Source organism: Nomascus leucogenys, chromosome 22a (assembly GCF_006542625.1).
Source record: "Nomascus leucogenys isolate Asia chromosome 22a, Asia_NLE_v1, whole genome shotgun sequence".
Taxonomy (NCBI): domain Eukaryota; kingdom Metazoa; phylum Chordata; class Mammalia; order Primates; family Hylobatidae; genus Nomascus; species Nomascus leucogenys.
Window position 1 is genome coordinate 39,131,736 of NC_044402.1, and position 15,603 is coordinate 39,147,338.

Consider the following 15,603-nt stretch of genomic DNA (forward strand, 5'->3'; position numbering starts at 1 on the left):
GGGGTGGAGCCAGTGACCCGGAAGCAGAAGGGGCCCCTGCAGGCAGAGTGTTGGAGAGCGGCAGCGGCGACCGGAGCGGTAGGAGCAGCAATTTATCCGTGTGCAGCCCCAAACTGGAAAGAAGATGCTAATTAAAGTGAAGGTGGGAGCACCTCCAGCCTTGCCAAGACGCAGTAGTACTGGGCTGGCAGCAGTGCCTTACGGGAGACGTGGGGAAGGAAAACCACGCCTTTCCCTAGCCTGGAGGACGCTGACTGCCTCAGGGCTCCGCGCGAGGGGTGGTGGGAAATAGGGGGACCCAGAAGGGCTTTGAGAGCGGGGCCCAGGTCCCACCTGACGACCCTGGGGTATTTTGCCATGCCTGCTTTTTTGCCAGGACTGTGCTGTCACCCAGAATGGGGTCGCTTTTGTCGGGTCTCACTGTATTCGAACCCCCCAGTCATAGAGAAGGCCTAGCAGCGGCTTGACTCCCCCGTCTCTCAGATTCTTGGAATAAGCGCTGCTCTCCATTCTTCATTCCCAGGGTACCTGCTTCTCCCAGTCCCTAACGTAGGTCGCCTCCGAGCACAGCCCTAAAACGTTAGCCCGGAGAAACCGGGGCCTCCCAGGGGCTAGACTATGAGCCTTTACTGGTGGTTGCCAAGGTGTGGTATCTCACCCGTCCTACAGGAACCAAAGCGGGGAGTGTGTTCAGTCAGCACCTGCCTTTCTGAGCCTGGCATCCTGGACCAGCCTCACTTCTTTGGCTGAGGCAGGTTAGTTACCGCTGCCCTAGTTCTTGGTACTAGCCATGGTTTCCTTCATTTGCATCTCTCAACTCCCGTGGTGGTTCTTCACCAATTTCCAGCCCTCATTAGTCCTATCTGCTGTTTTCTCTTTTGTGCCTTCAGACAGACAGAGATCCCCACCCTCCCCGCAAAAAAAAAAAAACAAAACTGCTGACAAGTGAAGTCTAATGCTAGTTTGGCCTTTTTGTAGCTAAGTAAATCTATCGTTATTTCATCAGCTTCTTAGCATATTTACCGTACATAATAGTCATTCTTAACCTTCTCTTACCCAGTCCTTCCAAACTACTTCTTAGCTAAGATTTGAGGTCAAGTATTAAAATAGTATGTTAAAGATTTTTTTTAACGTTGAGTAGCGGCCTATATAAGAGTCGTAACATCAATGTAATAGGTGAATGGGTCACTGGCACCATTAAAAAGAGAAAATAGGCTGGGCGCGGCGGCTCACGCCTGTAATCCCAGCACTTTGGAAGGCCGAGGCGGGCCGGTCACTTGAGCCCAGGAGTTCGAGACCATCCTGGGCGCCATGGCGAAACCCTGCCTGTACAATAAATACAAAAAATTAGCCAAGGGTCTGGGCGCATGCCTGTAGGCCCAGCTATTCGGGAGGCTGGGATGGGAGGATTGATTGATCCTGGGATGTCGAAGCCGCGGTGAGCAGTGATGGCACCACTGCACTCCAGACCCTGCCTGAAAAAAAAGGTCGGGCCCAGTGGCTCACGCCTGTAATCCCAGCACTTTGGGAGGCCAGGGTGGGTGGATCACCTAAGGTGAGGAGTTCAAGACCAGCCTGGCCAACATGGTGAAACCCCGCCTCTACTAACAATACAAAAACTAGCCGGGCGTGGTGGTGGGCGCCTATAATCCCAGCTACTTGGAGGGTAAGGCAGGAGGATTGCTTGAACCTGGGAGGCGGAGGTTGCAGTGAGCTGAGATGGCGCCATTGCACTCCAGCCTGCGCGACAAGAGCAAAACTCCATCTCTCCCTGCAAAAAAAAAAAAGAGAGAGAGGGAGAAAATAGGAAATATTATGTGCTAGGTAAGGATATTGTTTTGTGATTTTTTTTTTTTTTGAGACGGAGTCTCACTCTTGCCAGGCCTGAAATTTTTTATTTTATTTTATATGTATATTACACAGGGGGTGTTACTAGTTCATACTAATTTTTAGTATGGATCACTATCAAAATCTTGAGAAACACTAACTGTTGAATTTTTTTTTTGAAACAGAGTCTCACTCTGTCACTAGGCTGGAGTGCAGTGGCACAATGTCGGCTCACTGCAACCTCCGCCTCCCGGGTTCAAGCGATTCTCCTGCCTCAGCTTCCCGAGTAGCTGGGACTATAGGGCGTGCCACCACGCCAAGCTAAATTTTGTATTTTTAGTAGAAACGGGGTTTCACCAGGTTGACCAGGATGGTATTGATCTCTTGACCTGGTGATCCGCTCACCTCAGCCTAAAGTGTTGAGATTACAGGCATGAGCCACCACGCCTGGCCTGTTGAATACTTTTATTGGCTTTTCAATGCATATGGGTTCTCATGTCCACTAGGTCCAAAGAAGTTAAGTTACTAATGTTAAGTGTTTTGTACACTTTTTGAAAATTTCACCCCACATTAAGAAATTTTATGTCATGACCCATAAGGCACAAAAACTTTGCTATTTGTGATATGCTCTCAAACTTTCAATTCTAAATTGATTTCATAACCCACTGATGGGTTGAGACCTGCCCACTGATGGGTTGAGACCTGCAGTTTAAAAAATACTGTTTGAAAGGCCGGGCATGGTGGCTCATGCCTGTAATCCCAGCACTTTGGGAGGCCAAGGCGGGCAGATCACGAGGTCAGGAGTTCAAGACCAGCCTGGCCAACATGGTGAAACCCTGTCTCTACTAAAAATACAAAAATTAGCCGAGTGTGGTGGCACACACCTGTAGTCCAAGCCACTCGACAGGCTGAGGCAGGAGAATTGCTTGAACCTGGGAGGCAGAGGTTGCAGTGAGCCAAGATTGTGCCATTGCACTCCAGTCTGGGTAACAGAGTGAGACTCTGTCTCAAAAAAAAAAAAAAAAATACTGTTTGAACAAAAAAAATCAATGGTGTGTGTGGAAACTTGAAAAGAAAATACAGTGTCCTATCACCTGTGGTCTTGCTAAAATGCTGATTATGATTCTGTGGGTCTAGGGTGGGGCACAGGTTTCTGCATTTCTCACAAACTCCCAGGTGATATTGAATGTCTGGGAGCTTTGACACTCTCAGACTTTGAATAGCAAGACATTTGACACTCTCAGATTTTGAATAGCAAAGACACTTTGAATAGCAAGATTCTAGATTTTTTCTGTTTCTTTGAATCCATATTTATGTGGTACTTATCTAAAATTGCCAGTCATCTTTCCTGCAACACTTACAACTTCTGCCTTCAAACAGGCCTCTGTGCCCCATCTCTCTCTATCTCCCCCTCCCCCCATCCCCTCTTGTTTGTTGCATTTTTTTTATTAAATACATAGGAAAGTAGTTACACATGAGATAGCTGTTAATCTCATCTGAAGAAAATATTAATTTAAAAAAGAAAAACAGCTGTTAATTACCATATAAGTGACACATTTTTATTACAGTTCCTTTTTTTTTTTTTTTTTTGAGACAGGTTCTCACTCTGTTGCCCAGGCTTAGGGTGCAGTGGTGCCATCACGGCTTACTGCAGCCCCGACCTCTCAGGCCCAAGCAATTCTCCCATCTGAGCCTCCTGAGTAGCTGGGACCACAGGCGTGTGGCACCACCATACCCAGCCAATTGTTTTATTTTTTTGTAGAGATGGGGTCTCATCGTGTTGCCCAGGCTGGTCTAAAACTCCTGGGGTCAAGTGATCTTCCCACCTCATCCTCCTAAAGTGCTGGGATTATAGCCGTGAGCTACCATGTCTGACCCCTTTTTGAATTATTCTTTTTTTTTTTTTTTTTTTGAGATGGAGTCTCACTCTGTCGCCCAGGCTGGAGTACAGTGGCACGATCTTGGCTCACTGCAACCTCCGCCTCTTGGGTTCAAGCAATGCTCCTGCCTCAGCCTCCCAAGTAGCTGGGACTACAAGTGCCCACCACCACACCTGGCTAACTTTTGTATTTTAGTAGAGACGGGGTTTCGCCATGTTTGCCAGGCTGGTCTTGAACGCCTGACCTGAGGTGATCCACCCACCTCGGCCTCCCAAAGTGCTGGGATTACAGGCATGAGCCACCATGCCTGGCCTCATTTTGTTTTTGTTTTGAGACAGTCTCACTCTGTCACCCAGGCTGGAGTGCAGTGGCATGATCTCGGCTCACTGCAACCTCCACCTCCCAGGCTCAAGGGATCCTCCCAACTCAGCCTCCCAAGTAGCTGGGACTACAGTTACATGCCACCACACCTGGCTGATTTTCTGTTTTTTTTAGTAGAGATGGGGTTTCACCATGTTGCCCAGGCTGGTCTTGAACTCCTGAGCTCAAGTGATCCACCTGCGTTGGCCTCCCAAAGTGCTGGGATTACAGGCGTGAGCCACCATGCCCAGCCAAATGATTCATTTTCAACTGCTGTCTCTGTGTAGCTGACTTCTTCCATATTTTTATGTAAGATTTTACAGTTCTTCCCAATTTAAATCTTGTTACCTTGTCTCTGTGGTTCAAAAATTAAATGCATCATCTTCTGTCATAAGCCATATCCCAATACCCATCTCATGTATTAATCCCATCAATCATTCAGGTGTCTGGAATACAATTCTTTAGAGTCATTTAAAATTACATGGTCCTTTTATAAGATCTAATTTTTCACTTAAAACCTCTTTCTGTTTGATTTTTGTTTCCATCTCCATTACCCTCATTCTGGTCTGGGATCTTACTCATTTGTATCTTTATTTCTCTGTAATACTTCCAACCAGGTTTTCTACCGTCATATCCCCTCTAAAGTGTAGAGTCTAAACCAAGACAGGACGTACAAAACCATAATGTGCAGGTCTTCCTTGAGCTTCTTTTTCATTATATTACTCCCTAACCCCAGATCCTTCACTGATTTCCTCATTGCAGATTACTTTGGCAACTGTCTTTACTGTGTGAACCAGTTTTCTCATTCATGTTTTTTAATATAAAATAAAATGCACAGTTCTTAAGGGTTTAGTTCAGTGAGTTTTTAACAATAGCATACATTCATGTAATTACAAAATCTAAATATTTGTATTCCTACCCCCTCAAGAGTTTCATAGGTTAGTTTTGCTTGTTTTCGAACTTTATATAAATGGAATTATTCAATGTACAATTTTTGTATCTGGCTTCTTTCATTCTGCATAATGTCTATTGTAATCTGTGATTTATTCCTTCTTATTACTGAATAGTATTTCATTGGATGAATTATATCATAATATGTTTATCCATTCTCCTGTTGATGGGTGTTTGAGTTATCTCCAGTTTCTGGCTAATATGAATAAGGCTTCTATGAACATTGTTATATGAGTCTTTTTGTAAACATATGTTTTTATTTCCTTTGGATAAATACCTAAGAATGAAATTACTAGGTCATGTGGTAGATATATATAACTTTAAAAAGAAACTAAGGGGTTGTACCATTTTATATTCCCACCTGCAGTATATGAGCATTCCAGTTGCTCCGTACCCTTACTAGCTGGTACCCTTGTAGCACCATAAAAATGCTGACATCAGTCATTTTTATTTTGGCTATTATAGTATTATAATGTTATATAAATTAAAACACTGTATCTAGTGTTATATAATGTTAGCTCATTCAAGGCTTAAATTGATTAACATTGATTTTCATTCACCATAGCACTTTGTCATTGCCCCTTGTGTTTGGACAATATAGCACTTCCTTTTGTTTTGTTTTGTTTTGATTTGTTTTTAATTTTTAATTTTTTTTTTTTTTTTTTTTTGAGACGGAGTCTCCCTCTGTTGCCCAGGCTGGAGTGCGGTGGCACGATCTTGGCTCACTGCAACCTCCACCTTCGTTCAAGCGTCCACCATGCCTAGCTAATTTTTTGTATTTTTGGTAGAGACAGGGTTTCGCCATGTTGGCCATACTGGTCTCAAACTCCTGATCTCAAGTGATCCACCTGCCTCAGCCTCCCAAAGTGCTGGGATTACAAGCGTGAGCCATTGTGCCCAGCCAGAACTTCCTTGTATACAGCCTTATTCTATTAATTTTGTGTCTAATTGTTTCTTGGTTGTACATCTTCGCTTGATAAAGATTGTTGGCAGGGCTGGATCACATTTCTTTTGTATTTCCTCCAGTGCCTAGCACAGTATGTTAGGTTTAGGTTCATCTCTTTTTTTTTTTTTTTGGAGATGGAGTCTCACTCTGTCACCCAGGCTGGAGTGCAGTGGCGTGATCCCTGCTCACTGCAACCTCCACCTCCTGGGTTTAAGCAGTTCTCCTCCTCAGCCTCCTGCATAACTGGGATTACAGGTGCGTGCCACCACACCCAGCTAATTTTTTTTTTGTATTTTTAGTAGAGACGAGGTTTCATCATGTTAGCCAGGCTGACCTCAAACTCCTGACCTCAGGTGATCTGCCCGCCTTGGCCTCCCGAAGTGCTGGGATTACAGGCGTGAGCCATTGCGCCCAGTCTAGGTTCATCTTATACTTGTTTAAATAGCATTGAATATATTGTCAGGTTACAGTATGATATATCAAGAATATCTTCTAAAATTGTTCAATTGCTTTAAAACAACTTCATGGACAATTTCAAACACATACATCAGGAAAGAGAAGGGTGTATGCACCCTTCATCCAGCTTCAAAAATTATCATCTCATAGCCAGTCTTATTTAATTTAAACTCACCAACTCCTTTTACCTGATTTTTTTTAAAGCAAATTCCAGATAGCATAGCATATGTTATTCATACATATTTCAGTGTTTATCTGTGAAAGATAACCTTTTTTCTAACATAACCATAATTATTATGTCTACAAATTTAACTGATTGCTATCATCAAATTACCCTATTGTCTCTCTCTCTTATTTTATTAACAGTTTGAATCTGGATCCAATTAAGATCCATACATTGCCATTGGTTTATGTGTTTTAAATTTCTTTAAATCTGTAGATTCTCCTTTTTCCCATTTTTTTCTTGTTGAATAAACTAGAGTTTCCTGCAGTTTGAATTTTGCTGATTACATTCCCATGTTTTTCTTTTTTTTTTTTTTTGAGACAGTGTCTTGCTCTGTCACCCAGGCTGGAGTGCAACGGTGTAATCTTGGCTCACTACTGCAACTTCTGTGCCTCCAGGGTTCAAGCGATTCTTGCATTCTCATGCCTCAGCCTCTCGAGTAGCTGGGACTACAGGCGTGCGCCACCATGCCTGACTAATTTTTGTATTTTTCATAGAGATGAGGTTTCATCATGTTGGCCAGGCTGGTCTCAAATTCCTGGCCTCAAGCGACCCGCCCACCTCGGCTTCCCAAATTGCTGGGATTACAGGCATGAGACACCGCAACGGGTTCCCATATTGTCTTTTAACATATTCCTCTTTCCTCTGTATTTCCTGTCAGCTGGTAATTAGATCTAGAGGCTTGATTAGTCTTTGTATGTTCATATGTGAGAAGAATTCATAGGTGGTGATGTGGTATGCACTTCCATCAGATCGTTTTGCTTTCTGTGATGTTAGTCATTTCCTAGATCCATTGTTTCACTGGGGGTTACAAGCTGGAGATACTCTAATATTCTTGTTGCTTCATATGTTAGCTGGAATATTTGAACAGTGTCCAAAATGGTAGCCATTAGCCACATTTGGCTATTGAGCACTTGAAATGTAACTAGAGAGACTGAAGATTTGAAATTTTGATTGTACTTGATTTTAATTAAATTTAAAAACTGAAACTTAGCTGAGTACAGTGGCTCACACCTGTAATCCCAGTGAGTTAGGAGGCCGAGGCAGGGAGATGACTTGAGGCCAGAAGTTTGAGACCAACCTGGACAACATTTCGAGACCCCATATCTACAAAACAATTTTCAGGCCGGGCATGGTGGCTCACGCCTGTAATCCCAACACTTTGGGAGGCCGAGGCAGGTGGATTATTTGAGGTCAGGAGTTCGAGACCAGCATGGCCAACATGGTGAAACCCCATCTCTACTAAAAATACAAAAATTGGCTGGGCGCGGTGGCTCATGCCTGTAATCCCAGCACTCTGGGAGGCCAAGGCGGGCGGAACATGAGGTCAGGAGATCGAGAACATCCTGGCTAACACAGTGAAACCCCGTCTCTAATAAAAAAATACAAAAAATTAGCCGGGCGTAGTGGCGGGCGCCTGTAGTCCCAGCTACTCTGGAGGCTGAGGCAGGAGAATGGCGTGAACCTGGGAGGCGGAGCTTGCAGTGAGCCGAGATCGTGCTACTGCACTCCAGCCTGGGCGACAGAGCGAGACTCTGTCTCAAAAAATAAAAAAAAAAAATTAAAAATTAAAAAATAAAAATTAAACGTTAAAAATTAAAAAAATACAAAAATTAGCCAGGTGTAGAGGCGTGCGGCTGTAATCCCAGCTACTTGGGAGACTGAGGCAGGAGAATTGCTTGAGCCTGGGAAGCAGAGGTTGTGGTGAGCCGAGATCATGCCACAGTACTCCAGTCTGGGTGACACAGTGACACCTTGTCTCAAAAAAAAAAAAAATTTTTTTTTTTTTTTTTTCCAAAAAAGAATTAGCCAGGCATGGTGGTATGTGCTTGTAGTACCAGCTATTCAGAATGCTGAGGTGGGAGGATATTTTGAGCCCAGGAGTTGGAGGCTGCAGTGAGCCATGATTACTCCACTGTGTTCCAGGCTGGGACACAGAGCAAGACTCCATCTCAAAAAACATAAAATAAAATAAATAAATAAATAAAAATAAATTTAAAAAAACCTTTTAAGTATGTTTAGAACAAGTTGGGTGTATAAATCTACTTTTTCTATTGTAAATTATGAAACTTAAATATATGTCAAGTATTTCAGATGAAAATTTACCATTTGAATTTTTTTTTTTTTTTTTTTTTTTTTTTTTTGGAGATAGGGTCTTGCTGTGTCACCCAAGCTGGAGTGCAGTGGCACAGTCAGCCCACTACAGCATTGAACTCCTGGGCTTGAGCAGTCTTCTGAGTACCCAGTTGCTGGGACTACAGGCCTGTGCCACTATGCCTGGCTAATTTTATTGTAGAGATGGGGATCTCACTATGTTGCCCAGGCTGGTCTCAAAACTCCAGGGCTCAAGCAGTACTGCTACGTCCGCTTCCCAAAGTGCTGAGACGACAGGCATGTGCTACCATGCCCAGCCTACCATCTCTATTTTTTGTTTGTTTGTTTGTTTGTTTTTTGAGATGCAGTCTTGCTCTGTTGCCCAGGCTGGAGTGCAGTGACATGATCTCAGCTCACCGTAACCTCCGCCTCCCGGGTTCAGGCGATTCTCCTGCCTCAGCCTCCCCAGTAGCTGGGACTACAGGTGCCCACCACCATGCCCAACTGATTTTTGTATTTTTAGTAGAGATGGGGTTTCACTATGTTGGCCAGACTGGTCTCAAACTCCTGACCTCGTGATCCGCCCCCTCGGCCTCCTAAAGTGCTAGGATTACAGGCGTGAGCTACCGCACCCGGCCCCATCTCTACATGTGATATAAATATGAAATACAGGATTTTCCGGATTTGGTTAGAAAAAACGTAAAATATATTAATTTTTATATTGATTACATGTGAGTAATATTTTGGCTATGTTGGGTTTAAAAATATTAAAATTTTACCTCTTAAAGAACTTTTACAATGTGGCTACTAGTAAATTTAAAAATTGCTTATATGGCTTGTATTACATTTCTACAAGACAGTGCTGCTTTACAAAATCTTACCCTTATCAAGGACATTGTTTTTTAAAAAATTTGTCCTTTTTTTTTTTTTTTTTTTTTTTTGGACACAGAGTCTTGCTGTGTCGCCCAGGCTGGAGTGCAGTGGTGCGATCTTGGCTCACTGCAAGCTCCGCCTCCCAGGTTCACGCCATTCTCCTGCCTCAGCCTCTCCCACTAGCTGGGACTACAGGCGCCTGCCACCACGCCTGGCTAATTTTTTTGTATTTTTAGTAGAGACAGGGTTTCACCGTGGTCTCGATCTCCTGACCTCGTGATCCGCCCGCCTCGGCCTCCCAAAGTGCTGGGATTACAAGCGTGAGCCACCGCGCCCGGCCTAATAATTTGTTCTCATTACAGCATATTCACATTTGTGGTATAAAAAATGGAAAATACAGAAAAGCATCATAATGTAATTAAAATCACCCATAATTCCACTGCTCAAGTTAAAGCATTAATATACTGTATATACCCTTCCAAGATTTTTGGAGAGCATATAGATGCATGTTTTGTTTTTACAAAATTTTAATTATACTCTATATACTATAACTTTTTTGTTAAATTATCAGCATACTGTTAATATATTACAAATAGTTATCCTAAACATTGTTTGAGGGCTTTGTAATTTTTTTTCTAAGATTGTACCGTAATTTATTTAACCCTCAACTGTTTGATATTTAGATTGTGTTTCTAATTTTACGTATCAAAAGGTTGCAATAACCATTGTTGTAGGTATGCTTTTGGACATAGTCATGAGTATTTTCCTGGAAGTATTGTTGCTGGGACACCGTATTGCCAAATTGCTCTCTAGATATATTTATGGGCCTCTACAGTCGATTTCAGAAACAAGGGGCCAACTCTAGAGTTTCAGAATTTACAAACCAAAAATTCTTTTTAAAAATATAAGGTCCAAGCATTTTGCTCTTGGGAGAGCGGCTCTAGGTCTTCTCTGAGGGTCTTTTTTCACTCTTTAAAAATTTGTGGTTGGGCGCGGTGGCCCACACCTATAATCCCAGCACTTTGGGGAGGCCGAGGCAGGCAGATCACCTGAGGTCAGGAGTTCAAGACCAGCCTGACCAACCTGGAGAAACCCTTCTCTACTAAAAATACAAAATTCGCCAGGTGTGGTGGTGTATGCCTGTAGTCCCAGCTACTTGGGAGGCTGAGGCAGGAGAATTGCTTGAACCTGGGAGGCAGAGGTTGCAGGGTGAGCTGAGATTGTGCCGTTGCACTCCAGCCTGGGCAACAAGAGTAAAACTCCATCTCAAAATAAATAAATAAAAATTTGTATTATCGGCCAGGTGCGGTAGCTCACGCCTGTAATCCCAGCACTGTGGGAGGCCAAGGCGGGTGGATCACTTGAGGTCAGGAGTTCGAGACCAGCCTGGGCAACATGGCAAAACCCCATCTCTACTAAAGATACAAAATGTAGTCAGGCGTATTGGTGCCCGCCTGTGGTGCCAGCTACTCAAGAGGGAGGTGGGGGTCACCTGAGCCCAGTATGTCAAGGCTGCAGTGAGCCATGATTGCACCACTGCACTCCATCCGGGTGAGACTGAGACCCTGTCTCAAAAAAAAAGTAAAGTGGAATAATTTGTGGACAACACAGAATTACAAACTTTTTATTTTGTCTTTTTAAAGTTACCACAAATTGTCACCACCATTCTCCGAAAGGACATTAACACCTGAATATATTTAGTTTCATGAAAATTTCACTAACACTACTTTTCTCATTTTACCATAGGCTGCTGAAAATTTTCACACAGACCAGCATAGGTTAGGGTAGAAGCTTGAGAATCACTGCTGTAATTTATTCTTTCATGTCCAAACAGGTTAATCCGAAGGAATTGTTCTTGTATTTTTGGAAACATACCAGTACTAAATCATTCTCCTTGTTGGGAAATTTTCTGAGTTCTTGTTTCATGCTGGTCTGTGTGAATACCATAAGGAGAAACCATATGTTATTTTGTGAGCTACTATAGGAGTGTACATTGGGTCCCAATACTAGACCAGCCAGACTCAGGTAGGATGGAGTACAGAAATAAAAGCACAGGCTCTGGGACCAGGGAATCTGGATCCACTCTCTACTTTTGATTGTGTAGATATGTTTTTAACCTAAGTCTTATTTTTCTCATCTATAAAATGGAAATAGTAATAGTCCATATCTCATAAATACTGGGAGAATTAAATGTGATGCATGTAAGATGTTGATCATAGTTACCCTTAGAAAGTGTTCAGTGGCTGGGCAAGGTGGCTCATGCCTGTAATCCCAGCTCTTTGGGAGGCCGAGGCAGGAGGATCACTTGAGCCCACAAGTTTGAAACCAGCTTGAGCAACACAGAACTCGTCTCTACAAAAAAATCTTAAAAATAGCTGAGTGTGGTGGTGCACACACCCTGTAGTCCTTGCTACTTAGGAGGCTGAGGTGGGAGAGTTGTTTGAACCCAGGAGGTCAAGGCTGCAGTGAGCCAGGATCACACCACTGAACTCCAGCCTGCATGATAGAGCGAGACCCTGTCTCTTAAAAAAATAAAAGGAAAAAAATAGTTTTCAGTAAATGTTAGCTGTGATTATAATATGATCATCAGTATATTTAGCCCTTCAAAAATATTCATTGACTGCTTGTGTGTCAAACACTGGGAAAGTTTAACACTTAAACAACTAGCTGTAATTGGTATATTAATATTGGAAGTATTAATAAAGTACACTGGGAATAGGTCTACACATCATACAGGAGGTTTTATACATTGCTGGAGTGCAGTGGCACGATCTCGGCTCACTGCAACTTCTGCCTTCTGGGTTCAAGCGATTCTCCTGCCTCAGCCTCCTGAGTAGTTGGGATTACAGGCATGCGCCACCACGCCTGGCTAATTTTGTGTTTTTTAGTAGAGAAGGGTTTCTCCATGTTGGCCAGGCTGGTCTCGAACTCCCAACCTCAGGTAATCCACCCACCTCAGCCTCCCAAAGTGCTGGGATTACAGGCGTGAGCCACTGTGCCCGGCCAGGAGGAGATCTTATATTTAAGGGGTCTTGAAGTTTGGAGAAGGAGAAGGGGAGGATATTGCAACAAGGAAAACAACGGAAACAAAGAAATGCCCATAAATTAGAATGAGCATGGTGTGTTTGTGGCCTGGATCACTGTAGACTAATGCAGATAGAGCTTTTAAGAGCAAGAACAGATGGGAGAAGACACGACATTTATGACTGCATAATCAGTGTAATTATTGTGTTTGGATATCACCAGCCCTTAACTTATGGAAGAAGTCAAGAAGACAAGAGCTGCAATTTAGGATTTAGGTAGAAGTCTGGAAAGATATGGGAGATGTAATGTTGACTTCTCATCTTCTTTTCTTTTCTCTTTTTTCTTTTTCTTTTTTTTTTTTTTTTTTGCAAGGGTGTTGCCCAGGCTGGAGTACAGTGGCACAATCGTGGCTTGCTGCTGCTACCTCTAATTTCTAGACTCAAGCGATCCTCCCACCTCAGCCTCCCAAGTAGCTGGTACTACAGGCATGCACACTGCACTCAGCTAATTTTTTTTTTTTTGGTTGAGACAGGGTTTCGCCGTGTTGTCCACGCTGGTCTGGAACTTCTAGGCTCAAGTGATCCTCCAGCCTCAGTCTCCCAAGGTGTTGGGACTGCAGGTGTGAGCCACCATGCCCAGCCAATTCTAGCACTTTTTAAAAAACTGCTCAGAGATGATTTCTGGTGTCCTTGAGAATTCTTCGAATTATCTGAATATTAATTTCTAGCATTGATATTTAGAACAAGGTCCTTCTGACGGGCTCAGTGGCTCACGCCTGTAATCCCAGCACTTTGGGAGGCCAACGTGGGTGGATCACCTGACGTTGAGAGTTTGAGACCAGCCTGATCAACATGGAGAAATCCTGTCTCTACTAAAAATACAAAATTAGCCAGGCGTGGTAGCGCACGCCTGTAATCCCAGCTACTCGGGAGGCTGAGGCAGGAGAATTGCTTGAACCTGGGAGGCAGAAGTTGCGGTGAGCCGAGATCGTGCCATTGCACTCCAGCCTGGTCAACAAGAGCGAAACTCCATCTCAAAAATAAATAAATAAATAAAACAATAAAACCTTTCATTGCCATATCATCCAAAAGAATGCCAATATTCTCACTGATTTTGGGGGACTGATTTTGGAAGATGACTCATGGAATTAAGAGGATCAGATGGTTCAAAGAATCTTGCCCTATCAAAGTTGTTTACAGCCTAAAAATATTTGATAAATGAAGGTATGTTCAAAGCCTTCTCATTCTCCAAAGCAGTGCTGCTGAGAATATGCATCTTTTAGAAGGCAGTAGATCCCAAAGACCAAGATAGGACGTTTTACCTAGAAGACAAATTGTACATTGGGCTTTAAGGACTCATGAAACCATTGCCTGTTTCAGACGCTGACCGGAAAGGAGATTGAGATTGACATTGAACCTACAGACAAGGTGATGCATGCCCAACTCCTCTTCATGTACTTCTTGCCATGTATATTTGTTTGCATATGCTTATGAACTTGGTCCTTTTGCTCTCATGCTGTCTGCATAGCCCTTGTTCTTTCCATTTCCATGGTCCTACCCCTGAGCAGCAGCCCCTGACTACTTGTCTCTCTAAAGGTGGAGCGAATCAAGGAGCGTGTGGAGGAGAAAGAGGGAATCCCCCCACAACAGCAGAGGCTCATCTACAGTGGCAAACAGATGTGAGTTTGGAGTGAGAATGACAGCATGGCGATCTTATGTGAAGATGAGAAGATGAGAGGGGGCACGTACTGAGGTGGATCGGGTTGCCTCTTGTTTTTGGTGCCTTAGACTCTTTGGCAATCTGGTGAAGCCTCTAAGCCCCTTCTCAGAATAAGATTTTTTCAGGCATAAAACAAAATATATAGAATTAAAAGAAAACTAATTATATTGAAATAGTTATTAAAATACTAAAATATGTGATATAGTAATATATGTACTTTTTAATGCATAAGATCTAATGGTAGGTCTAATATGACCATAATTTTGAAATATTTTCAAGATACCTATAAATGATTATGATAGAAAATAGTTAATTGCTATTGTTAACAAGTTACCTATATTGCTAATACTACTGTGGTTTTTGGGCTATGTTTGAAGTTAGAAGAAATGTTAAATTTCAGTTGGGGGTTAGTAAAAATAAAGATGGGATTTTTTTTCTCATTCAAGTTCACAGAGCGCCCCCCCTCCCCAAAGAGATCCAGGAAACTCAAGAACTCCTGTTCTGGCTGGGCACAGTGGCTCACGCCTGTAATCCCAGCACTTTGGGAGGCTGAAGGGGGTGGATCACCTGAGGTCAGGAGTTCGAGACCAGCCTGGCCAACATGGTGAATCCCCATCTTTACTAAAAATACAAAAATTAGCTGGGCGTGGTGGCAGGCACCTGTAATCCCAGCTACTCGGGAGGCTGAGGCAGGAGAATTGCTTGAACCTGGGAGGTGGAGGTTGCAGTGAGCTGAGATCGTGCCACTGTACTCCAGCCTAGATGACAGAGCAAGACTCTGTCAAAAACAACAACAACAACAACAAAACTCTTAAGTCTTCTTTTTCTTTTTCTTGTTTTTTTTTTTTTTTTGTTGTTGTTTTTTTGCTTCCTTTTCCTGCAGGAATGATGAGAAGACAGCAGCTGATTACAAGATTTTAGGTGGTTCAGTCCTTCACCTGGTGTTGGCTCTGAGAGGAGGAGGTGGTCTTAGGCAGTGATGGACACTCCATTTTACCTCCTTACCCTGTCGCTCATAATGAGGCATCATATATCCTCTCACTCTCTGGGACACCATAGCCACTGCCCCCTCCCCTGGATGCCCAGCAATGTATGTCTACTGGTGGGAGACTGTGAGGATCCCAGGATTCAGTATTCCTGGCCCAGAGGGCCCTTGCTGGCTATTGGGTGTTAGTTTGCAGTCCTGTGTGCTTCCCTCTCTTATGACTGTGTCCCTGATTGTCAATAAAATATTTCCTGGCCTCCTGGAA

The 15,603-nt window shown here is 43.3% G+C and overlaps 1 protein-coding gene across 1 annotated transcript; it reads left to right on the top strand.

The window, feature by feature from the left end:
- Window positions 1-11: 11 nt before the first annotated feature.
- On the top strand, window positions 12-15,603 carry NEDD8 (NEDD8 ubiquitin like modifier). Its single transcript, XM_003260682.3, has 4 exons — window positions 12-142; window positions 14,014-14,061; window positions 14,230-14,312; window positions 15,237-15,603. Exons 1-4 carry the CDS (start codon window positions 125-127, stop codon window positions 15,331-15,333), a joined length of 246 nt encoding a protein of 81 aa, XP_003260730.1. The 5' UTR covers window positions 12-124; the 3' UTR covers window positions 15,334-15,603.